Below are 27,722 nucleotides of genomic sequence, written 5' to 3' on the forward strand. Positions count from 1 at the left end.
GTTGGCGTAGAAATGTAGGGGTTCTTCAGACTTTACTATCCATGAAATAATTGACACGGACGCATCTGTGTCAGTTACACAGTTGCGAAAGCATCTGTTTAGATTTTTTTTAAAAAATTCTCATAAGAAATGAATCATTACAGCAACCTCTTTTTGTTCATGCTGTCATTTGCTGCATTTTGGTTTTTTTCTAACTTAGTGCCCTCTTTTTGTATTATTCTAGAAAAATTATTAGTTGTTTCTGCTGCACTATTTGCATCTAGTTTGGTAGCCAAATTTTTAGAGAAAAAACTCTTAGACGGAAAGGTATCGGCCAATAACAAAGCCGTTTTCATTACAGGTAAAGTACTTCTTTTTCTTTTTTAACTTTATGATTGCATATCCATTTAAGAAATTTCATAAAATAAGCACGTTTGCGCAATTTATGCTTATTCATTTTGAAGGTCATAAAAATATTTGCAATTAAATTTTATAAAATATAATTTAAGTCTCAGCGTTAACAGAAAAAAAAACTTATTATGAAGCAAAATTTGTCAAGAAATGTAACTGTTGCAAATAAAATAAAGCATGTTGTTGATTGATTTTAGTGGAATAGTGGATAAGCCAAATTATCGATAATTTCATACACTATCAAGCATGGTGACATTGATTTAAATCGAATGATATTTTTAAAGAAGAAGTCATCAATTTAAAAATTTACTAAGAATTTTAAAAAGCGGTTGGCCCTTTTTATTGTTTTACAAAGTTTTAAAAATTTAACTTTTTTTCCCCAAATATATTGTATAGAAAGCTAATATAAATATTCTATTATTTTCTTAACAATCAATGTAACGGCTAACTTCTTATTTCAATACAAATGTAAAACTCATTTATTCACTGTCGCGACTAAATTTAAAGGCCTGTTTACACGATTCAAGAATATCCATTCAAGACCGTTCGAGATCTTGAGTTGATATTTCTGCTTCAAGAACTCGTATGAATCGTTGACACGATAAAAGATCTGCAATCTCGCTGATTGGCCAGAGGTATAAACCTGCGCATGCGTGACTGTTTATTTTTCGTTTCGTTTTGTTGACAGTGACAGCACAGAGATTGCAGTTTTGAGTTTTTGGCCAAAGCGAAGCTTTTGAACCATGGATGTTGATGATGTTATTGTTTTGTCTTCGTCAATTTTAACTTTATCGGCGGTTTCTCTTTTGAAACAAAAAAACAAAAAGAGATCAACTTGGATAAAAGACTGGAAAACTCCCGAAAGGAGGAAAGCCTGTGGGGCATACTATGCCTTGATGAAGGAATTGGAAGTATCTGATCCCGTAGCCCTTAAAAATTTTGTCCGAATGGACAAACAAACTTTCATGCAAACTTTCAAACAAACATTTTAAATAAAACTTGTAGAACCTAGGTTAACTTGACCTATAAATATATACCATAATACCAAAACCATTTTTCGAAATTACTTAATTTCATTGAGTTATTGAAATTATAATAAAAGTGTACTTAAGATTTAAAATGAAGTATTTTTAAACAAAAAGTGACAATAATAAACAATCTTCATATGATATAGGTTTTATAGAGTAGCACTAACTCTGCAAATTTCTTTAAGATACCAAAAAAGGGATAATTTCTCTCTCAAAAGTTGAGGGGGACTTTGTCCCACTCTTCTCCCTTGAAAGAATCTAGATTTACAGATATTGACATCATCAATAAAATGAATCATACATCCCTTGTTACGAATTAATTCTTTTTGGCGGTGTCAATTCGTCGCCAATCAAATTATTTTTTTTTGTCAGTTGTTCTCGATGCACTCATGCCTGAAGGAGCATTTCTTGAAAGCTCCTATTTCTTATATATTTTTGTTTTGTTTCAGTCTAATTATTATTTGTTTCATTGTTAAGTTTATTAATAAATATAGAAGCTCATATTAATTGTTTTCTTACTGACCAGGGCATCAAATGGTAGAGATACACGCATATACCGAAACTCGAAATAGATTTTCTATCATCCCTTACTATACTAATACATTCCCTAATTTTAATTATATATGAATTTTTTCAGTAATATTCTGACAGATTTAATCTCAGTCAATATTTATGAACTTTTCAATTCTTTATTTTACTATGGATATTTTATACTTAAATTCTTTTTATGGAGGTTTTAGAAAAAAAATATAGAAATGTATAAGAGACTAAAAGAAAAGAAGGCCACGGAATTAAAAATTTATGCAAAAATTATAAGTTCTTATTATTAAAGTATTCAACTTATTACCACTTCCACTTGTTAGAGAATCTAACACCTTTTTCTGTTCACTAAGATACTGAGTTCTCAACCCATAAATTTTATTTCTTATGGTCTCTATATCAGTTTCGAATAGGAAAGACAACTCTTCTAGATGCCTTTGGCGCAGATTTTTATCAGAATACTCCGGGAATTTGCTATTCCATAATTGGGGTCTTTCCCGGTATTCTTCTATTAATTTAAAAACTTGATCCTGAGTCCACTCCATTCTATAAATATCTAGGTACAAATAATGGCATTTTTATTAAAAAAGTAAGAATTAAGGGAGGAAATATGAATTTAAAATACAAATAAATACTTACGAAAAAGCACACACCAGATGAAAATTTTTTAAAACGATTGAACAGGACCCGTAGAAAGTAAAAAAAACGGCGAATGCGTAAAAATCAAATACCTCCAGCTATTCATGACGTTTTCCTATGACATCACAAAATTCTAAAAGATGATTGGCTGGGAGAAGAAAAAATTGAATGTCTTGTAGAACATGCTCTACTACATTCAAGAAGTGGATCCAAGATCTTGAACGAATCGTTTACACGGTACAACATCGATGAAAACAGATTTCCATCAATATCAATCAATCTTGAACGCTTCTTGAACGTAAAACTTGAATCGTGTAAACAGGCCTTAAAACAAAATCTATTTATAACTCCTTATTTCTTACCACAAAAATGTTTAATTTACATGGTTATACTAATTCTCAGACTTTTTGGGGATTCGCTATCGCCAAATTATTTTCAAATTTGATAGATTAATTACGGGGGGGGGCTGGCTTTATTATCTTCCAATAAATCACCAACCTTGGATCTCTTCCCATGCTCCTAACTGTCCGTTTGGAACAATTCACTTACTTTTAATTTCGAATTCTTGGCTATCGGCTCAAAGATGCTAATCTCTCTGTCCTTTCAATATATATATTTTTCGTTATTGTTTTAATAAATTTGTTTAACTGGACTACTTTTATTCATCAATCTTCTTCGCAACATCAAACTATCTTCTACAAATGGTGACTCTTATTTTTGGAATACATTGCAACCTCTGAAATCAAACTGCATTCAATCGTTGGCATATACGTCCCTAGTTTCGATTTGCAGAAGGCGGAAGTAAGTTTTATACGCACTTCCGCCCGTAAGAACTAAGAAAATGTCGGCCGCATTTAAAATTCCAGCATACAATCCCATCTATCCTGTATTGTGGTTCGCTGTGTGCGAATCAACATTTGAACTTGATACATCAAAAACAATAATGAAAAATATACAGGGTTATTCATAATTCTCTCCGCCTGTAAACGCCATTTTTTTTTACAACTGCCTTCAGTGGTACATGTTACTGCCATCTACCGGCAACTGCTTAAATTAAAACTTGAATACTTTCGGAATAATTTTCTTTTTTGCTATATTCGTTTTCGTTTTTTTACTATAACATTTCGAAATCCCGGAGGGAATTATGAATAACCCTGTATATTGAAATGAAAGAGAGAATAGTATCCGCTTGAGTGTAAGGGCATGTCCGATTTGAAAGGGGAAAAGCGATACTCTTTTGGCAGATTAAGTAGTAGATGTTTTTTAAAATAAAATAGAATAGAGTTAGTACAATACCAACGCTAAAACGTTATCTATCAAAGGGTACCTCAAGACATAATCGAGTTAACATGTTTTATATACTAGTGAATGAGAATTGAGTAGTTGTATTGCTACAGTTTTGTGCAACCGGTCTGTACTTAAATAGCAAAACTGAATGGATGGCAACAATCTCGAGCTCTTGAACTGCTCTACTTCCGGTTAGAACGTATAAAGCTGCTTATTCTGCGAGGTGATATTTTCAAACAAATAATTTTGTTTTTAATAAATAAATAGTATAATTTCTGATCTCAAATCTGCTTTATTTCACAAGATATTAATGACATTAAGTAGTTCTGGTGGATTTGAAGTGAAAATTATTTTAGTTATTTATTGATGTATGGTTAAAGAAGGTGACATGGTTGCTAGATTTAGAAAAAACTCGCTTTTTTGCAGTCCTGATTTGGCACCTTTTTACTTGGTTATTACTGTTAGTTCTTATTGCAAGCCACACGCATCATCATACTTTAGTGTTGATGGAATATTGTTCGAGCAGCGAGATTAATTTCATTTAACAAATTATCATTTGAAATCTTGAAGTTGGTATATTGTTAACAAGATAAGAATTGTTTTATAACGATTATTTTTTCATAAGTTATTAGCCGACTTAATCATTTTTTTCGTTGCGTATATTGCATTTTTTGAACAACCCCATATTTCATGTGTAAGAAAGCGAATTTTTATGAAATACTTTTGTAACAAATAGATGAGAATTGTTTTAAAGATGGATAAATATGCAAAAAAAGAAAAAAAAAATGGTTAAAGTAGGTATTATTTAAACCATTTTTTTTTTTGTCAAAATAATAGCTTGATTTTGTAAATTAATTTTTTGAAAAGGCATGAAAACGCTTATTTGATTTTTATAAAAATTTCACAATCATTATTAAAGTTTATCTACTGCTGCCATTTGTAAAGCATGTTATCAAATAACCGTCCTATTAAAACTTAATACTACTTTTTGACTCTATTAAACTTCACATTCAATACAACTTTTAACTGTTGTTCAACAACTAACATTCTTCGCATAATTCCTTTTACGTAATTTTATCCAGTTACAGTACAATCCACAACAAATAATTTTTGAATGATTGTAACAAGATAGAGTGAATTAAAAAAAATAAAATAAAAAATCCGCTATGTTCGTAAACTTCCGCGGCATTATTTACTTCCATACTATACCACTAATTTTGTTTCTACAAATACCATCTACAAACATCACACATCTGACTTAAGAAAACAAGTTTTATTTCACATTAGCCCCGTTTCACTTTCCCTAATTGGCCAAAGACCTTTTTTTCTCATTATAACCTCCACCTCAGACTCGTTTTTTTTTTTTTGTTAAACCTTTTTCAAGCGTGACTAAGTAATAATACTTATCAATCAAGCGAAAAATCCCGACTCGGATATTTTATTCATTATTCATCATATTTAAATCAATTGCCTGTGTTTTAACAGATATCGTCTTACCTTTTTCCGTAGTTCTATTTTTGTCTTTGAACACGGGCGCACCGTGAAAGAAATTTTTGGGGGGCACAAGGTTTTTTTCAAGAAGATTTCTGTTTGTGGAATGGATTTCATATATCATTCATTTAACATTGCATTATATTTCCCCATTCCTTTTGAAGAAAGATCTGGCCAATGGGCTAGCATATTGGCTAAAACTTCCCGTCCCGCGGTTGAATAAAAAAATTTTTTTAACTCAGTGTAATGTCCAGAACATTCCAAAATTATACAATAAAAATAAAAAAGTTAAGAATCTAAATAACAATTTTTAATTTAATTAACTTTTTCAATGCTAAATGCTTCATAATTAATAATAAGTTCAAAAAAATCAAATAATTTCTTCATGAAAAGTTCGTAAAATGCTAAAATATTTGTAAGTCCAAGTCCTGAAGAGTCCAATTCTTAAAATAAGTACATTATGCAATCTTATTTACGTTTCTTCTTATTTATTATCTAATATTATTCCTTTAAAAAATTTTTTTACGTATTAATTCATAAATAATAATAAAAAAAATTCTTGGCAAATAGTTATACATGTATTTAAGATACTTTCATGAAAAATAAGTAATTCGAACATATGATATTTTACAAATATTTACTTTTCATTTAAAGGCAATAATTTTAAGAACTAACGTATGAGAGTCATACGTTATTATAATTCTTATTATAGCTATTATTATAATTCTTAGAAGACTTTGAAACATTATTATTTTTTTTTTCAAATGAAAGGAATACATCATAACTAATGTTTAAAAATAACTGAGCTGGTAATCAGTGACTTGTTATATTCGGAGGTAAAATTGCTCCCCTAATTTTTTAAGATGTTTCTGAAGTCCAGCACGAAAAAAAAAAAAAAAAAAAAAAAAAATAGTTTTAATTGTTAAATGTTTTAAAATTATCATCATTTATTAGTCCTTTTATTGTATCTTGTTTTATGATGGTTTTGTATCATCAAAAGACTAATATCTAAAAAACGAAAGACTAATATCAAAAAAACATTTAATAAATAAAATAAGAAATAAAATGAGCGCGAGAGACATTAAATGTTGCCAGGGAAGTTTATAACTTATTTCTTGCTTTGATTACCTGAAATTTTGATATTTTTTTATTGAACTGCGATATTTATATAAGAATGCTTTTAAAATTATGATGGTATAAAAAAAGGAAAAAAGCTTTCAATTTTCTGAGCTTATTTTGTTCGATGGAAATTTTGCAGGAGTAAAAAAGTCATATTTCTAAAAGTATCAAGGATGATCTTTCTAATCGCATAGAATGTGTGACACAATAAGAAGTAATAAATGAGAAGTGAAGTAATTTTACTTGTTTACACTAAATAACGGTTGTTTATATTATATGACAATTTAAATTAAAAACAGTTTTTTAAATCTTGACATTGATACAAAACTCACAAACTCAAATCTGTTTTTTAAAAAACTTCGATACAAATGTTAAAAATTATATTTCGAAACATCTTTCAATCTTACTTTTTTATTCATATTTCTTTTGTTACCTTTGTCTAATAAAGTGTGCGCTTATAAAATAAAGATCTCGAGAGAGATAATTTTTTTCTACAACAACAAATAAATATTGATGCAGATGCAATGGAATTCTACGGTACTTTTACTACAAGCTTAATAGCTAAACCCAAACGGTATTTTTTACTACAAGCTTAATAGCTAATGATTCTCGAACTACTTATATGAGTAGAATGCTGAAATTTTATTATTCCGTGGTAATTCCTTTACATTTTGTCACAAAATGGTAACATTACATTACAAAATGTAACATAACATAACGTAAAGTTCAACACTCAAAACTTCGGAGGAACTTCCGATTTTTTTTTAATGTAAGGAGATAAAAGTTTATTACATCAGTTGAAAATATGCTGAAGGATACTTGTCAATAACTTTTAATAATTTTGATACAGCAGTGGTAGCTCAGGAGATAGAGCGCTCGTCTCCCAACGAGGTGACCCAGGTTCGAATTCAGCACTCGGTTCGCACTGACATAAAATGTCCTCAGTGGTAGATGTATCGTGGGTTAGAGTCACCTTGTCGTCAGGCTAATTGTGGGAGGTTTTCGTGGTTTTTCCTCCATGTAACGCAAATGCGGGTTAGTTCCATCAAAAAGTCCTTCATGACGGCAAATTTCTCCCAATACTTGATACAGGAGTTCCATTGTTTTCTGGATTGGGTTCAAAATTACAAGGTTACGGGTAATTGTAAACTCAAAATTATGTCAAATGTTCAAAGACGGATATAAAATAAAATAATTTTGTTAGAGCTTGCATTACGTCTATGTTAATAATAATTCTCCGTATTTACTTCAATAATATTTCCGATGTATACTTAAAATAAAAGTGTTGATGTCGACATAATGTCGTTAATCCCATCAGATAATAAACCAACACAGTAAACAATATTTAATACGATTTAAATAAATAAATTGTATTTGACTATGACAATTTCCACAATTTTTTTTTATATTGCAGGTTGTGATTCAGGATTCGGAAAAGAATTGACTAAGCGTTTGGATCAGCTTGGTTACAAAGTCTTCGCTGGTTGCCTGGATTCAAAAGGGAAAGGTGCACTTGAATTAGTTGAAACTTGCTCTTCCAAAGTTGAAATTATCTCTCTAGATGTCACAAGTGATGAGAGCATAGAAGAGGCGAGAAATCACATAGCTAATAATCTCAAAGGAAATGGTGAATACATGCTTTTAGAATCCTTTCTTGACTTGAAGAGTTTACATGTCTTTTAATGAATATGTTACCGTTAAAGTGTAGAAATCAGTTGTATTCTACAGATTATCTAGTTAATGTGCAACTTAGCTAGAGTGATTCGTTGAAGTGCCGAAAATTTGTTTCATTTCTCAAGTTACCCAGGGTAATCCGCACATTATCCACTAGGCACTCGTTAAAATGAAAAAAAAAATGTTGTAACAACAGCAACGTTTCTCTACACCTAAATTGACATTCAATGTTATTTATTTAATTTTCGCTTATTTTAAAAATCAAGTTATCAATCCGTTGAAGTGCCGAAAATTTGCTTTATTTCTCAAGTTACCCTGGGTAATCTGCACATTATCCACTAGGCACTCGTTAAAATGAAAATAATGTTTTAGTTGTAACAACAGCAACGTTTCTCTACGCCTAAATTAACATTCAATGTTATTTATTTAATTTTCGCTTATTTTAAAAATCAAGTTATCAATCCGTTGAAGTGCCGAAAATTTGCTTTATTTCTCAAGTTACCCTGGGTAATCTGCACATTATCCACTAGGCACTCGTTAAAATGAAAATAATGTTTTAGTTGTAACAACAGCAACGTTTCTCTACGTCTAAATTAACATTCAATGTTATTTATTTAATTTTCGTTTATCTTAAAGATCAGGTAACAATAATCAACACATTGATAGAATCAACCACTTTAAAAAAATATGATATAAACAGGGGGCGTAGCGTTTTTAAAAAGTGCTTAAAGGTGCTTATTTTCGATTTTTAAAAGCCCTTAAAAGTGCTTTTTTCATTGGATGTTTTTAAAAAGTGCTTAATTTTTCCCTTTTTCAAAATGGGATTTTTTCTTTACCATGTTGAGTTTCGCTTCGATTTAGGCCAAAAAACACAGTTCACGTTGTTCTATCAGCGTTTTCATAATTAATTCAACCCCAATCTATTTCGGAGTATAGTCAGTCCGTAGCGTATGAAAACGCCATTCGTTTTACACGATTCAAAATTTCATGATTTTTGACAATTGTCAAAAACAATGCCTAATTTTTTTTTTTTTGACATGACGGTTAAAACAAGATAAAACCGTCGGTTGTCAAAAACTTTCCAACCCTGCCTAATTACGATATTTTTTTTAAAGTGCTTAAAAATATTTTTTGAGTGCTTGAAAAGTACATATTTTTTGTTGAATAATTTGGCTACGCACCCTGTATAAGGAATCAAACGATTTAAAATATTATTTTAACTTATAATTGAAGAACTTAGCATGAGATTTATTTACTTTTCGGTGTCGAAAGAATCAATTAAAATAAATACAACCAAACCATCAACAAATTAGTAGATAGAATGAGAGAAATTAACTTTTGAACTTGAACGATACTGTGACCGTTTATGCACGCATTACTTTGGCAAATTGCAGAAAACACTTCCACACTTTAACGGATGCAGCCAGGTAATTTGCATATTAACAGCTTTTGAGCTCTAGTGGTAACAGATATATGTGTGGTGGAAACTTCGTTTTGGAGATTGCTTAAGGCAGAAATTCAAACACTGGAAAAATGTCTGCCATTTTAAAAATGTGATTGAATTGATCAAAAAATATGCATTAAAGTCGCATTTAAAAATTTTGGAATAGATATAAAAGAAAATAATCATCAATATCCTAATTATGAAATAAATAGAAAAAAAAACTAAACTAATCGGTTGAGTTAAAAAAAAATACTCTTGAGATTAAGGAGCTTAAAAAGCGACAAATCATTCTCAGTAAAATCAAAAACCCAATTATAACCTTATCAACCTGATATTATAATAAAAAAATTTAATTTGTTTTCTGAATAATAGCTCAAGTTAGTTCTTCCTGATTTTTCTATTTTTTCCATGTTGCAATATAAGTTTCCTTTGCAAATAATTAAAAATGTTATCTTTGAAATGCATCACAATATATTATAATCCTAATGATCAGCAAAGCTATATTTAATTGATTTACACAAGATTTGACTAATTTCTGTTAAACCTATGAATCAATTTTAAATTTAGGTTAATTTACATACGTTTTCATATACTTATAGTGTCGACTGCTGTAATGCATGTTTGCATAATATTAATTCACCATGAACTGATACTAGCTTCGCTTTTGTCACATGATATCCGACGAAATCTTCGTTATTTTTTGAGATTCGCAAGGTTTGATTGCAGTATTTATATCAGACCTTTTACATGAAGGGGAGGAATGAAAAATTCAAATAGTGAATCGAATCATTAGAATCACTGAACCTAAATAGAATAGTACCGAAATGTATATGAATCAAAAATTTCGCAGGATGTCTATGTTTCATATTTTTAGAACTCAGTTTTAAAAAAAATGCGCCACTATACATACAAAGTTAGACTAAAGTATTACTTGATTCGCTTCAAAAATATACAAAATGGAAGGGAAAAAAAAGTCGACATGTTTCAAGTGCCAATTTTCAAGACTAGTCAGACGTAAATGAGAAGAAACAAAAGTGATTTGAAATATAAAACGTTAAGTTTCCGATTAAATATAGAAATCTAAAGGTGAGAAACAAAACGAGAAAAACCACAGTAGCTGAGAGAGAAAAAGATGAAAAACAGAACATGAAAAACCACAGTAGCTGAGAGAGAAGAACATGAAAAACCACGGAGACAGAGAGGTTAATCAGGGTAAAATGCATCTCCAAGCGTATTCGAGAGATGATGAGGACAAATGTTGTTAACAAGGGAATCAGGATTGATATGAATAAAACAAGATTCAATCTTTTTATTAAGATATATCCGTTATCAAGGATTAAATAAAATCTTCACTTGCTGCACATTCTTTAAATCTTGGATTTAAATTCAATTTCGATTATGCCAAAATTATTTCCTCCTCAGTTTTATCAGCTCATCTTGATGCCCATGAATCTTGTTTTATACGTATGAGAAAACTACAGTAAATAATTCAAACTTTTGAGCCACGTAATATATTTTTGCCTCAGCTAATTTAATAGCACTTAAATTTTTTTTCAAGTGGTGAATTTTTAGCTTTTTCAGTCATGACTCAATAAAATGAACCTGTAGGACTTCTTGATGCTTTTCAATAGAAATGAGGAAAGCAAATTTAATAAGAAATTTTTTACTTATAATATTTAAATCTTGATTCCTTATAACTATTTTTAATATCAAAAGAATAAACCTTATTTAAGTGTATAATTTATTATTTTCTAATATGTAATTAAACATTAGATTTAATAATATATTTGAAAATAATAAATAATAAATTTTAATAATGAAACGGATACGAGACAAATAAAGAAATAATAGTTTTATTGGTACATTAATGAAGTTTTTATTTTACATATACTCTTCCAGACTTATAAAATAAGCATAAAAATTGGAATAAAATGAGAATAGTGTGTATATATATATATATATATATATATATATATATATATATATATATATATATAAATATATATATATATATATATATATATATATATATATATAAATATATATATATATATATATATATATATATATATATATATATATATATATATATATATATATATATATATATATATATATATATATATATATATATATATATATATATATATATATGCTTTTCACAAAATGAGGGCGAAAATGATACAGAACGAATCAGTTTCAAGTGCGAGTTTTAAAACGAAATTCATCATAGTAAATAAAATGTATTAGTTTATAGAACTGTCCTGAATTGGTACGAAATGCTAATTGTTAAAATAGTAAAAGAAATTTTTTTAAGGTATCAGCATAAGATAACACAAATACGATTCATCTGTATTCGAAAGAATCATACCATATGAAGCAAGAACAACAGTTTCATTAATATTCATTTAAATAATAACATACAAAACTTCAAAAGGCTACTAACAATGAATTAAATTCCATTTTTATTAATGTAATCTAATGCAGTGTTCCCCAACCCCCGGTCCGCGGACCGGTACCGGTCCGTGGGTCAAATGGTACCAGGCCGCCCATTTCATTGAAACTAAATTTAAATTCCTAGGTTTGTACCCCAAATTAAAAATATCTGTGCTTCATTAAAATTTTATTGATTTAAATAAAAGGGGCCTCCGAAGGTAGTGGCATAAATTTTCTAATGTTTGCAATGTATCATTGTCTCCGATTACCCCCAGATGGAACCGTTTCATTGCAAAGAAACAAGCTCAGGGTTCTCATTGATTTAACGTTCTAGCAAGTTAAAATGTTAAATCCCTTTATATTTATTTTTTGGTGTAACTGTATTTGATTTTGAAGGCATGTTTAAATACAATTAAATTTAAATTAATAAATCAAAATAATCTAAAATATAAGCAATCAGCGCCCCCCCCCCAGCGGGCCGCGATGAAATTATCAAACGTTGACAGGTCTGCGGTGATAAAAAGGTTGGGGAACACTGATCTAATGTACCGGAGTTTTTTTTCAAGTATGAATATTTATGAAGTGTTCCTCATATAATCGTAAGCTATCGTTAAGAATAAATAAGCTTCAAATGCCAATCAACATTGTTATTAATTTTTCTTTCTTTTAAAAGTATAAAACTAAAGATTCTTTGCTAGTTTTTTTAAATAATACAAATGTTAACTCTTAATGATATCTTATATTTGTTTATATATACATTTAAACACGACAAATAATGTTTAAATTTGTTTTATTTCACGTCTAAGAGTTTTGCAAAAGCACGAATGTTTTGCTAGTTTCATATTCTAATGTTTGCTAACAATAAGCAATACCTAAAGCAATGTAATTCTTAAATACAATTTATTTCATTATTTAATTAAAAAGCTTATTATTAAGTCTGCATAAACGAATATTAAAACATGAAAGATAAATAACATTTACTCGACTATTAACGGTTATTTGATAACTGTCTCGTTTGGTAGAATTAATTCTTTTTTTTTTTTTTAAATTTCCTCATTTTTCGGAAACCTATATACTGATACTTTAGGCACATTTTTGTAGTTCCCTTTATATCTTGGAACTACACACGATTATTTTAACACCGACGGACACATCCGACGGACAAACAACACTGCTATTCAATGGAGGACAAATATTTGAAATTGGCGGCTAATCACATATCCCCACAGAATATGACGTCACTAAAAGACCTTGATGATCTCGACGGCCTTATTTCTCTTCTCGGTGGCTATGGTTCACTCCGCTCTTAGAACTGAAGCTACGATTTCCCTTCTCATGACGTCACTGTGTCCACAGAACTCGGAAGATCGCACGCAAAGATATTATGATAACTTTGCATCTTTCTCTTTGTAAAAATAAGTTAGACTTTTTCTGGTTATTAGCTTTCAAACTTTACGTAATTAACACATTATTTCCATTCATAAACATAGTTTAAAAAACTTTCTTGGCCAGTATATTAAAAAAATACCATTTTAAACTTATAAAAATATTTTACTAGTTGGCGAAAATAACACTATAAATACTTTATTTTAAAAAGTTCAGTTTTAACTTTAATTATTAAGAAAAATGAAGGCATATATCGACACTTTTTTTATCTACATATTCTTTTATAACAATAAGTTAAGTTAAATTTAGAATCCCCGATTTTAAAATATGCCGTTAATAGCAATTTGTTCATACCTTATCATTAGGAAACATCAATTACTGAATTACCGATAATTACTGAAACAAAATAATAATTTAGGTTCATAATGACATTAGGAATTTTACAATTGTTTATAGATATTTAAATTTACGATGATATAATTTATAGATATTTAAATTTAATAAAGTATAATTTTTAAAAAAATAATAAATATTAAGAATAACTACAATAAAAAATATGTTATGAAGTTAGGAGAATTCCAACTATATACTATATATTTTATTTATACTTTTTATTTACATTTTAATTTTCTTTGACTTTATCCGTTTTCTTCACCTGCCTTTTTTTTGTTGAAGTAACGAGGCGGTTTCTATTTAGATAATGAATTTTTATAGAAGTTCTTAACGACAGAATCAACGTATTGCTGTTTTATATTAACTGTGTCATTTCGGAATCCATTCTTTACATAGTTGTTTATTTACTTTAGGGAACACGCGAAAAATTATATTTTTTCCTTTTGTTTTTCTATCAAAATTTTTTCAAGTTGCAATCGCGCAAACTGGCATTTCGATAATAGTTTTAAATTCTTGTAAATTCGCAGCAAAAACTGAGGAAAGTCATTATAGAAAATAACAAATGTCTTAGAATATGTCGCAAAAAGAAATGCTCCAATATTAGTTAGAGCTAGTAAAGCCGAAAGCTACGTTCTTGAAGTAAAAGTGTGAGCTTTGCGCCAAAGTGACGTCACTAGAGAAAATCGGAGGATTGGCGCGGCAAGAGCTACTTCAAAGGAGTGAACCAGCCCTTCTATTCTCTTTAGCCCTGCACCACCTCACGATGGAGCGTAGAAATGTATTTTACCTTGATTTGCTCTTCACGGCCACTGTGATTTTTCTTGTTCTGTTTTTCATCTTTTTCTCTCTTGGCTACTGTGGTTTTTCTAGTTTTGTTTCTCACCTTTAATTTTCTTATTTGTCGTTGAAAAATGTACGTTTTATGTTTCAAATAACTTCTGTTTCTTCTCATTTACATTCAGCAAATCTTGAAAATGGTAGTCCGTTTTTGAGTGCTTGAAACATGTCGACTGTTGTTTCCATTTTGCATATTTTTGTAGCGACTGAAGTTTTTACTCAAGTAATATCATACCGCGTCAGTTTCTTCGGGTTATTTATTTAATTTAAGACTAAAATATGTTAGCATTAAATAAGCAAGCCGATTTGCGAAGCCATTTGTACAAAAGTAATTCAGGAGGTTGGTGAACACAACGAGCATCGTCTAATTTAAATTATTGTTTTTCTCAAACTAATCTTACTTTTATGCATCGTGTACGTGTCAAAATTTTTAAAAACGATATTAATATTAAAGTCGCTTTTATTATAGATAAATCATATTTATATCATTCCTATAAATTTCATTATCAAAACATTCGCTGATTCAAATCAGTAAGTGATTCAAATTAGTAGTGATTAGATTCAACAAATGATTCGAATCAGTAAGTAATTCGAATCAGTGATTCAAATCACCGTAATTGAACTGATTCTATTGATTCGAATCACTTGGGTGATTTGTTTTGCTCAACTCTAATCATAACTACCACGCTGGCATGTCATGTCTTGTAGAAAAAGTTTTTACACAGTCAGTAAGCTAAGGAAAAAGTTGACAAATACGTTTTGATACTGATTTCAGCTGGCAGGAGCCCTTTGCTCGACGGTGCGGGCCGGACATATTTGGCAACATTTGAGGCAATAAAGCTCACTTTTTCTATTTTATTGGCCACTTTACTTTCAGTTGTGTTTAATTCAAATTAAGTGTAACATTGATAATTTGTAATCAAGTATTTTAATAAAAAAAATGCTTATCATTTAAAATTAATACTTTTACACGGATTAAAAATTATTTTCTTTAACAGAAAGCTTGCTTTTGATCTGAAAACTTCTATTTTCTGTAGACATAAAAGCTTCGTTTTAGTTTTGACGGCAATAGTGCCTGTCATTTTGGTGTTGACTCCAACTTTTAAAATCGGGCCAAGCTCGTACCGTCAACTAAGATTCTACCGATAATAACTCTATATCATTAGAATTATGCATAATAATGAACAATAAATAGTTAACTTTTCAGTAAAACATAATTAAATATTTAAATTTGTTGAAAATTTTGAAATAAAATAAATGCATTCTAATGCTTGCTAAGCACTACATACTATAACATAAAAGAAAGAAAGCATAATTTTTTTCACAATAAATACTAATTTATCTTTAATATTTTGTTCTGAACTGACAGTAAAAAAAATAAATTAAAATATGCATAAAAACTCAGCATTTATTTTATTTTATAAACTTTTGTGCTGACGTAGCTATACGATGGCCGATTTAAGAAAACAGAAATTATATTTTATTCCAAAGCACAGTAATCACTAAAATTGTTAAAAATCACATTGTTATTGGCATCAGAAGAGCTTTACAATAATCATCGTTAAAATTTTGATAACAACGCTATTTTCAAGTCATTTTTAAAGCAACAGACTTCAAAATATGTATCTTCGGGAAGTAAATAAAAGCGAATCAACTAACAAATCGAACAAGCTAAACAACTATTCCAAAGACATGTGCACAATCAAGAATTTCGTATTAAAAACATCGTGCATACAAAACATATATGAGAAATATTATATGGTCGAAGCAATAATTAAAAGCTTACACTTACCTTCTATAGTATGAAGATTGGATTTAACTTTCAAGTTCCTCTGCTTCGATAGATACGTTTTTTTTTTGACACTTGCCGGTCGTCTGCCATTAAATCAAACTCGGTGACGTTACAGTTACTTCAGGTTAAACCACAGATATGGTTAAATCTCTTCAAACTTACTCCAAGTTACTTTAATTGAATTGAAATCTTCGTGAAATTCGCATACAATTCTGGTGTTTGCTTTCACGAGTTTTTCGGTAAAATGTTTATCTATTTTTTTAACAGTGTCAATATTAATAACTCAGTTCCTACGAATCTCAGGGAGGAAAAATAAATCGGGACAAAAAGTGCGCCGCTAAATTAAAGTCAGTTCTGATTGTGGCTAAAATAGTGTTACGAATCCTTTGTATAAATGTATATAATATTATAAATATTTTTTGTTATGAGGCTAAATATCTTAGACGAACTCTAAATGAACAGTTTAATTAGAAAATTTTCAAGAAAATAGGGCGATTCTAACGCAATTTAGAGAGAAATAAAACGTCCAATGTATTTCGTGTGAAATTTTTTCCGACTTGGTTATAATTTTGGCAACTTGGCGACAATTTCGGTGACAAAGATTCGACGAAGATAGTCCCGGATTTCCCAAAGATTTGATTTATTTCAGGAAGATAGTTCCGGAAAATTCGAGTTTCAAAACTATAGGACTAATATAGGAGAATGGTCTGGAGCCATATATAAAGTTCCGGGATTTCGTCACCAAGGCTATATAAATATGAGTGTGCCCCGCATCGAGTAGTAGAGAGATTATTAATTTGTTTGTGACTACAATAGTGTTTTGATTTGTGAGTTTGTTGAATTCATTGAACCGTCTAAGGTTGCCAAGCCTCTGTTTTACACTGTTATTTGAGCTGTAAATGAATGTTTAGAAATAGCTGAATTTTCTTGAAGATTCTGCTAATAAATTGGCTACTTAATAGGACTGTTTTATTCATCTCCAATCGACACGAACCCCTGTGCTTGGTACAATATCTACCTTGTTTAGATATGACCCGAAATATATCATTTATATTTTAGAGGTTTCAAGGTGTAATTTTATTTCCTCTAATCACTAATTAATGAGGACTCCAATGTGTAGTGAGAACAAGGATGACGATTTTTAAAACTTAATATAAATTTATTAAAACGTAACAAGTTAGTGCGACTGCTCGCTGAGGGGATACTCACTGGAATGATTTAAAAACCTTAATCCCGGCCTCTCAGGGTAGGCTGAAGAGGCACAATTTGGGGGCTTGATTTAAAAATAGATCTTCCAGAAGGGAATCGCTTCAATATCATATCATTTAATAAACCTGCATATCATTTAATAAATCCTGAAGGACATAAACATCAATATTATCTCAGATTTCAATGCTACCAGTCTACCAGTCACAAACTATATCTGCTTTTTTGGGGTATATAGCTCAAATCACAATAGCCCCCCTCCCGTTTTCTTCAGGATTCAGGCAGCGAAAGGGCAGGTCATCCACGACAAGTATCTTATTATCCAAAAACAAACAGTTTAAAGATTTTTTAACATAATTGAGACATTGTCCCATACTGGGAAACTCACCATTACTTCAATCCCCAAGAAAACGTATGTGTTTGTGTGTGTGTGTGGGGGGGGGGGGTTATCCTCATTACTACTATAAAAATAATATGAAGTTCCATTCAATGGCTGAATTGAAGTCTAGCATCAATTGCACCTAGCAAATTACTGATACTACTGACCCCAAGGAATTGGTAAAGAGTAAATAACATCACAAATTTCAAGTTAGAAATGTGGCTTACATTTTAGCTTTAAAAAAATAAGTTACTTTATTTCAAGAGGGAACTTTTTTCCCTTCTTTTGTTACTTATTCGATATTCTTTTTCGATTCAGATGGAGCAGGCAGTAAGTTATTCTTTATAAATATGTGTTTGGACTTTGATATTGACTTTTTGAACGTACATATTTGGTTCACATTGGTTTTCTTCGCACCTAGTTCTAACACAAAATCAAGATGGCTTTATTTTAGTGGGTCACACTGAGGATTCGTATGTTGTATATGATACAGTACATATTATCGAAAATGACCTCAAACTGGCGTAACTTTTATATAACTATTCACTGCATTAGATTTAGAGCTTTATGACATCAAAAAAAACTTTTAATTTATTTGGGTAGTTTAGACTGATTCTCAAAATAATAACCACGAAATTTAAGCATCTCTGATTGTGCTCAAAATCGAATAATTAAAAATAAAAAAGCGAAAAAGGAAAATAGATAATCAGAATATTAAAACGATGGAAAAAAATAAATAAAAGCGTAAAATTTTTTTAAAAATATTATTTTAATCCGATATGAAGTATTTAAGAAAGAGAAACTCACTACGTAATGTTATAAAAATATATGTATAGGCCTAAAGCACTTTTAACACCAATTATCTTCAAACCTCCTTAGTGTTACATAGCCATAACCTTAAACGCAATAGCCACTTCCTTAAAACCTAATTATTCTTTAAGCCTTCAATTACTTTTGCCTTTGTTTACATTTTTCTTGCCTTTCAGTTCTTTGGGCTGTGGTCAATAATGCAGGAGTTGTACAAAGTGGAGAAATGGATTGGGCATGCATGGAAGACATTAGGATGGTATATGAAGTGAATACTTTTGGCACAATCAAAGTTACAAAAACTTTTTTACCCCTAATAAAAGCATCAAAAGGAAGAATAGTAAATAACACTAGTGCTGTTGGTAAGAAACATTTAAATACACATCGTGTTTTGTATGATCTTTTGCTAATGATGTCAAAAACTGTGTTCAAATCTGATCAAGAAATATTTTTTTCTGTACAACATTAGACTTGATCGATTAATGAAACTCTTATTCAAATATTTCTTATTTTATTAATTTCACAATTTAAATAAGTATTTATGCAAGACCTACAAGTCTTATTAAAAGCTGGCGCTACCTATTATATGCATATGCATCAAGTTTTGCTACATGGTACTGGCAGATCTTTCTTCCTAACCTGGCATGCCAAAAATTAAAAGATATGCATAGGTTTCATGCAAAATTTCTTTAAAAAATTCTCCAAGTTTTCCCAGTCTCACCAAAACAATTAACAGTGTACACAGTAACGACCCATATCAGTTAAGAACACATAATAACAATAAAGCATAATAATATAACACATAATAATTAGGGCATAAAACGCATTAATAAAAAATTAAAAGCATGAAAAAATAAAAGTCAATATATATCAATACAAAATCACTGACACTCCTTTAAGCATTTATTACCATTAGCAATCAAACACACTCCCGTGATTTTTAGATCTTTTAAAAAAAATTTCATACTTTTTTCCAGGTACTATTTGTCAAAAATTTTCATATTCTCTGAGATTTCCATGTTTTTTCAGCTAATTTCAAATTTTCTGAGATTTGAAAATCATCTCTAAGCGTATGAACCCTGATGAAAAGAATAATCTACATTGAAACTTATGGAAATTGACAATATGCTGTGTACCAATTCGATGGTCCACTTAGACGGTTAACTTATATAGAATAGAAGTAACTAAATGTTAGAAAAAAAAATTTGGTGCTTGTGTAATAGGAGATGAACTCAGATAGGTTATAATCTTATTCAGGTAGTCAATTGAACTGGTTTCGCGGCATTAATGAGACTTGTTTTAAATATTTGAAGAGAAATGTTGTTTGGTACCTTTAGAAACATGCATTCTAAACTAAATCCATCCATTTTTCAAAGAGTTTTGTTAGCATTTATGTACAGTCCGCAAAATAATAAGCGAACCACTCTGAATAATTTTTGATCTAATGGTCGGATTTCCACGTTCTAGGACTCAATCTTAAGGTTCGAAGGGGTGACCTCAAATATGCTAATTAATTAGTGCAGACGTTATTTTAAGTTACGAAATCGGACACAACGCGCTTTCTCTGAATAAACTCCCCCCCCCTAACGTTTCGAATTTTTCACCCTCAAAATATAGGGGGTAGCCGCAATCTGGGGAATATGGTCCCCATAGTATGGTCATGAGAGCAATCCAAAGTTTGGACTCCTTAATGTTAATTTTACTGTTTGCGTATTTCCCAATATCTCGAGAACTTTTTAAGCGATTTTAAGAAATTTTGCTCACAATTAAAAACATTGTATAACCAAAGATAATTTCATGCAAAAAATAAGCTTTAGTAAATATTGAATTATTTTATTTGATAGAAATTGAAACAATTTTTGGATTGTAAATATACAATTTTTATGTCGTTTTAAATAAGGTAATTTAACATTTCAAAATACAAAATTTGGGCGAAATAGGTTGAATAGTTCATGAGAAATCAAATTTTAAAAATGTTGTACATTTAAAATTGGATTTCTCAGGAACTATTCTACCGGTTTCGCTGAAATTTTGCATTTTGCCATGTAAAATTACGTAAAAAATTGTATACACCAAAATTCAAAATTTTTTCGACTATTGTTAAACAAAATAATAAAAAATTATAAATTTTTACCAAAATTATTTTTTTTTTGCTTGGCATTATCTTTAAAATAAACAAATTTTATAATTGTGTGCAAAAATTTTTCAAATCGCTTAAGAAGTTCTCGAGATATGGTGATATACGCAAAAATTAAAAATAAAGGAATGCAAACTTTGGAATATCTCTCCTGACTAAACTATGGGGACCATATTTCCCAGATTGCAGCTATATTTTGGGGTCAGAAATTTGAATCCGTTGAAAAAAAGGTATGTTTACCCAGAGAAAGTACTTTTCCTGTCTGATTTCGTAAGTTAAAAATATCGTCTGCGCTATTTAATTAGCATATTTGAGGTCAAAATCTCGAACCATTAAGATTGACTCCTAAAACGCGAAGATCTGATCATTAGATCAAAAGTTATTCATGGTGGTTCTTTTTTTTTTCCTTCTCTCTTTGCGTACTGTACATATGCACAAATACGTTGTTTCAAAACACCCGAATTAAATGAAACATAACAGGTTCATGACAGTCTCGTACAATTCAACTTTCGTATTATTCAGATGAAAGTGCAAATTTAAGAAAAAACTATGCAATTCAGGCATGTAATAGGAAGAGGTTTGCGTTGCAGTGTTATTAGATGGGTTGAACACAGGTTGCAAACTGAAATCAGCGCTTCCTTTACACGTAAGCAAATTCTTTGTGTTCAAATAAAGAATGAGTGACCGTTGTACTACTATGAATAACGATATGATAAAAACAGAAAGAAAACCACATAGACTTACTATATGGTTCTGTAAGGAAAAACTTTGCTCACAGAAAATATTGCTATGCAAACCATTGCATATATTCTGTAGCTATTGTTGCTCATGTACCTATACAGGCATATTTCTGAAGTTGCAAAGCCGTTTCACAGAGAAAGTTCTTGGAAATCCTAGCAATTTTCAATCTAACTAAATGGAATGGATAGTTTCGGGTGAACCAAAAATCCCTTCTTAGCAAGTTAGTCAAATTTCTCATTTCCTGCATTGCCACAGTGAGAGGAGGTAATTCACTGAAAGGAAACTTATTTATCACGAAGATTTTAGTCCTGTCTTTTTAAAAACAGGGGAATTTTTCTATTAATAAGTAAAGTTACTAAAATTAAAATGTTTATTAACTATATTTTATTGAAATGCAACAATGTTTTCTTTTTTATTGGACAGGTCGTTTTATTTGCCCAGGCTTTGTTGGCTACTGTATGTCCAAAAGTGCAACCATTGCATTTACTGAAGGTCTAAGAATAGAAATGTTAAAATGGCATGTAAAAGTTATTAGCATTGAGCCTTTCTTTTATAAGTAAGCTATAGTTTCAAACAATCAATCAACATTCGAACAATTAATCTAAATTATTTCATTTCAGAGAAAGAATGCATGACACAAAAGTAAAATAATCCCGTACCATCATATATTTTGCATTATTTTAAAATATATAACTACGATTTTAAAGTTTAGTTTTTTTTTTTTTTATTATTATTTCAGCCAGTTTTTAAAATTGAGAATTTGAAAAAAAAAGAGAGAGATTTTATTTGAAATTTTTTAATAAAATGTAGTAAGAACTTGGCATTCTTCGAAAATAATAAACTTTTATCAAGCTGTTAAAATCTCAAGGTATCCGACTACCTTCGGGACAAAATTTTTGAAAAATAAATATTTTCCACAACATTATTGCAATTTATATTGTATATTAATTTAAATAAACATATTTAATAGAGAAAATTTAAATATACAGGAAATTCTTTGTTTAAAGAGTATTTTTTAGATAATTTTAATGAAAATAACTCATTAACGGAAAACACTCCACACAAAAAACTATTGCACATACAGCTATCAAACTTTTTGAGCCGTTTCGTATAGCCCTCTGAAGTGTTATGAACCTCAACTTAAATGATATCATGAAATTAAAAAAATTTATGGAGTGTTAAGCATATTTTTCCATTTTTTTTCACATTTTCTTCTCATTATCTATTGCAAAATATCTCATAAAACAAAAAATAATGCAGTTATCTGCATTCTGGAGGTCTGTTATATAACCACCAATACAAGAAACAATCTCTGAAAGTTTGAAGACAAATTTATAATAATTAGTTGAGTTATCTTGTTTTCCGTAGACAAAAAACAGCAAAATTTTCATTTTGAGAAAAACACAATTAAAGTTTATAATTACATTTTTTCTATAAACTATGAATGTTTGTCAGTAGGAAGTTATTATATTTTATAGGGGGCACATTCCTTCACACATTTTCTTAGTTTTATTTAACGTAGCGATATTTTAACGTATTATTTAGCGATATTTTAAAGTATTTAGTGAATAACATCAAAAGTCTACTACTTATAAAGCATTTAACACAGGAACAATTTATTAAACAACCATCTTACTGTATTTTCACACTTTAATATATATGTCTAAATATAGTTTTTATTAATAATTAAAAGTAAAAAATATTTTTTATAATATTTATAATAGCCCAAATCTAGAATTTTCTTCTAAATGCAATTTGTTATCATAGCAAACCGGACAACATAATGAAGCTAATATCATCATCAGGATCTCAATATCAATTATTCGATTGCCACACAGATTGTTTTTATCCAAAGGTATCAGTTCTTTATTCACTTCCATAGAAATCGATAATTTTGAAGAGCTTGAAGTAATAGATTCTTCTGCTTTACACAATTTTGAATAAATGGTATAATTAACTTTACTCAAATCATCGCTTTTGTTGGCATGTTGATTACCGTAATATTTACGTTTCTTAGATCGAGAAGTACGTCCTTTACCCATCTCAATAAATTTATCAAAATAAATAAAAAAAAATTTTGAAAAAAATGAATAAATTTCTTCAAAACAAATCAAAATCAAGATATAGAAAGTATGCTTCAAATGTAAACAAACTATCAGAAAATATGCTAACTTTTCATGTTACCCACAAACAGTAACCACGAAACTTAAAATCTAATTAAAATATAATTCAGATTATTAGCCGAGAGTTTAAGAGCTTTTAAAAATTAAATATCTAAGAAAAATAAACACACAAATAGAAATGGAACCGAAACTATTACCTACTACCGGTTTCATTTTTGTAATTTCCAGTAAGTTAGACAGCTGTCATCTGTTACTAAAATAGCTATAACTAAAGTTCTGCTTGACGTGCATTCAAAAACAAAACTGTTTTGAAAACTAGAAAAATTGAGCATTATTATAAAGCAATAAAATAAAAAAATGATTTTTTCTGAAAATCCTCGTTTTAAAGGTAGTCGGATACCTTTTATGCCTAAATTTGTCATTTCCAACATACATGATATTTTTTATTTTTTTAAAAATCATTCTTCCTTGCATTTGTTTCCACAATTCATTACAAATATTTTTAGCATTTCATACTAAAAATAAATTAGATATTTAAAACTTTTTATCTTCTACCATGCATATGAATCAGTCAGAACTTTTTAAAATTTCGCATAAAAGTGAAAAATGATAACACTAGGTGATTTACACAAAGTTAGGAAAACCAATATAGTAAAAAACAAACAATAAAGTGACAAAGAGATTAATTAAATTATGGCACATTATATTTATCAGGCAATATTTTTTTAACTTAACACAAATTAAATTTTTCTTTAAATTTTTTAAAAAATATACATGTTTTCATAAATAATGCTTCCAGATATGCAAACTTTCCTGCCTAGCTATCCGTAATCAGAAGTACTATAATATACACCGAAGAGTCATTACATTATGACCACCCTGCTAATAACATGTAGGATCACCTTTAGCCCTCAAAACTGCTAGCACCCGCCGTGGCATTGATACCACAAGGTGCTGATAGGTAGTCTGAGGTATCTGGTAACAAGCGCTCACCAACTGGTCCTGCAATTCCCTCACATTGCGAGGGGGTAGCGTGGCAGCACGAATTTAGGGGCCAAGACATGACTTGAAAGTCACTGGAATGTTCCTCGAACCAATCTATGACGATTCAACCCTAATGACTTGGTGCATTATCCTGTTGGTAAACACCATCACCCGCAGGAAAAACTGTTGCCATGAATGGGTGAACCTAGTCTGCAACTATGTTCAAGTAGCTTATTGACGTCAGGGATTGTTCTATGAGGATTATGGGTCCTAATGTGCCCCATGAAAACATTGTTCCTGGGCGAGCCCATTGTTATAGATGGAGGGTGGTCATAATGTAATGGCTCTTCGGTGTATATATATCATACTATGTGTGGTTTTGTTATAATGTGTAGATTTCATTGTTCAGATGCAATGCTGCTTAAATAAGAAACACAGTCATTTAACTTTTAGTGATATTTAATAATATTTACATCCAAAATCAACAATACAAAAAAAATTCGGTGTATATAACGTTAACAAAATTCAAAATTTACTATTGAATAAAAAAAATTTACTATTGAATAAAAAAAAGTAACGCTACTTTTTTCGAATATTTGCTGCTATCAACAAAACTTAATAACTCTGGAAAATTTAGGGGAAAAAATATTCTTAACAGATTACTACAAAATTTAAAAAAAAAAAAAAAAAAAAAAAAAAAAGATTTCTTAATATTGAATTGTAAGACCGTAATTGTGACTATGAAATCATAATAATTACGGACAAATCGTAATACTTGACACCTCTGTGTATTAGAAATAGAAGAAAAAAGGCAAATAAACCACATAAAATATAAGCGCCAGTAAAGATATTTACTAACAAAATGTAATATGAAATTGATTTGTTTATTGTGCAATTATGTATAACATTAATAATTAATCCATCAAAACAACTTTTGTTTCCAGAACTCCTCTAACCACCTTGGAAACAGCAATTCAAACTGCTGAAAATGCATGGAAAAAAGTTGACCCAGACACTCATAAAGTATATGGAGACAGTTACTTTGAAAGTTTCAAATACAATTGTCGCCACACTGCTGATCTTGGCAGTTCCAAAATTCATGAAGTCATTGATTGCTTTGAAGATGCTATAACTTCAAAAATGCCGAAATCTGTTTATTTCCCTGCTTATCTACCTCACAAATTCGGTATCCTAATTTCAAAACTCTTGCCAACAAAATTAATGGACGACTATAAAAAACTTCATCTTGATAGTGGGGAAAGACCAGCAGCTTTAAAAAGACACACAAATTAGAAACAAAAAATAACGCGAGGTGTTTAAAGATTCATAACACCTGATATGCTGATCGGATTTTTTTTTTAAAAATCGACACACATACTCCGCAGAGTATAGGGTTGTAATTTCTGAAAAAAAAAAGTTCTAAAATTGCTAATACGGGAAAATTGGATCTTTAAGGAGGGAAAGCGGTATTTTAGAATAAGATAAGCTTAGTATAAGAGATACGAGAAAAGCCATAATTTATTTTGAAGGGCCTATGCCTGAGATCCCAACTTCAAAAGACAGAATTACTTTGCATGTCAGAGAAATAAACACAGTTTCTGCCGAAAATCTTGTATGCCGCATGCAATTATGAGAACATCAGAATAGTGGTCACATTAAACCTCATTTTATTTTAATTTTATATCTGTCGTTGAACAGCCGACCCAATTTTTGGGTTTACGACTACTAATGTTCAACTCCGTAGCCTTGTAATTTTGAACCAATCCAGAAGACAAGGAAACTCCTGGATCATCACGCCCAGAGGTATTGATTTGTTATGGGAACATGGGGGACTTTGCGACAGATTTTACGTGCATCAGTCACCATTTACTACACCAGCGGGGATCGAACCCACAAACTCTTGGACATGGGCCCAGCGCCCTACCAACCAGGCTATCCCGGCCTCAACCTCATTTTTATTTTATTTTATAACCGTCGTTGAACAGCCGACCCAATTTCATGGGTTTACGACTACTTACGTTCAACTCCGTAGCCTTGTAATTTTGAACCAATCCAGCAGACAAGGAAACTCCTGGATCAGTACCCCCAGAGGTATTGATTTGTTGTGGGAACATGGAGGACTTTGAGACTCGACAGATTTAACGTGCATCAGTCACCATTTACTACACGGGGAGTCTTCGGCCGGCGAGGATCGAACCCACGACCTCTTGGATATGGGCCCAGCGCCCTACCGACCAGCCCCCCTCAACCTCATTTGTAAATTAGAAACAAATACTGTTTATTATTATAAACTAATTATTATAATAATTATGTCGTTTAAAATTGGGATGCCAGGCACAGACCCTTCAAAAATTATGCTTTTCACATATCTCTTAAATTAAGCTTCGCTTCTTTTATTAAGTATTCATACTTATTGCTTTGTCCTTAAAGGGACATGAACAATATGTTCATAGTATGCAATGTGCACATTAATAGTTTCCGTATGATCAAAGTTAAAAAGTTTGTTTATCTCACTCTAATTTGTTGATTGTTTTGACTTGATTCTTTAAGTATGGAAAAATAAATGAATATTATGTTCACTTCCTTAGTCATCATAAAGTTGTTAAATTTTCTATTTTTGTAAAAAAATTTTTTAATAATTTATAAATTTTTAATATCTTTTTCACCTTCTGATAGTTAAAATCATTTTTATTTTTCCTGTTTTCTTTTCTATTTTAATCTTATACTATAGGCACTATGTATTTGCAGCTTATGTGCAATTAATAAATCTTAAATTTTCTTTGAAATATTCTCTATTCTTTCATTCTGTACTGCCATTTTTGGGGAGAAGAATAAACTATGAATATTAATGAAGTTGAATATTAATAGTTTTTGAAAGAAACATCTGCA

The 27,722-nt window shown here is 30.1% G+C and overlaps 1 protein-coding gene across 1 annotated transcript; it reads left to right on the plus strand.

Moving 5' to 3' along the window:
- LOC107440018 (retinol dehydrogenase 7) lies at positions 1–27,619 on the plus strand. Its single transcript, XM_016052790.4, has 5 exons — positions 1–340; positions 7,909–8,121; positions 19,028–19,210; positions 22,150–22,282; positions 25,778–27,619. Exons 1-5 carry the CDS (start codon positions 130–132, stop codon positions 26,124–26,126), a joined length of 1,089 nt encoding a protein of 362 aa, XP_015908276.2. The 5' UTR covers positions 1–129; the 3' UTR covers positions 26,127–27,619.
- The last annotated feature ends 103 nt before the right edge of the window (positions 27,620–27,722 follow it).

This window comes from Parasteatoda tepidariorum, chromosome 7 (assembly GCF_982258835.1).
Source record: "Parasteatoda tepidariorum strain Cologne lab strain chromosome 7, Ptep-v5.0, whole genome shotgun sequence".
NCBI classification, from domain to species: domain Eukaryota; kingdom Metazoa; phylum Arthropoda; class Arachnida; order Araneae; family Theridiidae; genus Parasteatoda; species Parasteatoda tepidariorum.

What these genes read in the sequence shown, in the direction of transcription:
- LOC107440018 (XM_016052790.4), top strand. Translation starts at nt 130, where the DNA reads ATGAATCATTACAGCAACCTCTTTTTGTTCATGCTGTCATTTGCTGCA. An exon ending in TAATAATCTCAAAGGAAATG is followed by an intron (nt 8,122 to 19,027) that starts GTGAATACATGC and finishes CTTGCCTTTCAG; the next exon opens with TTCTTTGGGCTGTGGTCAAT. An exon ending in ATTGAGCCTTTCTTTTATAA is followed by an intron (nt 22,283 to 25,777) that starts GTAAGCTATAGT and finishes TTTTGTTTCCAG; the next exon opens with AACTCCTCTAACCACCTTGG.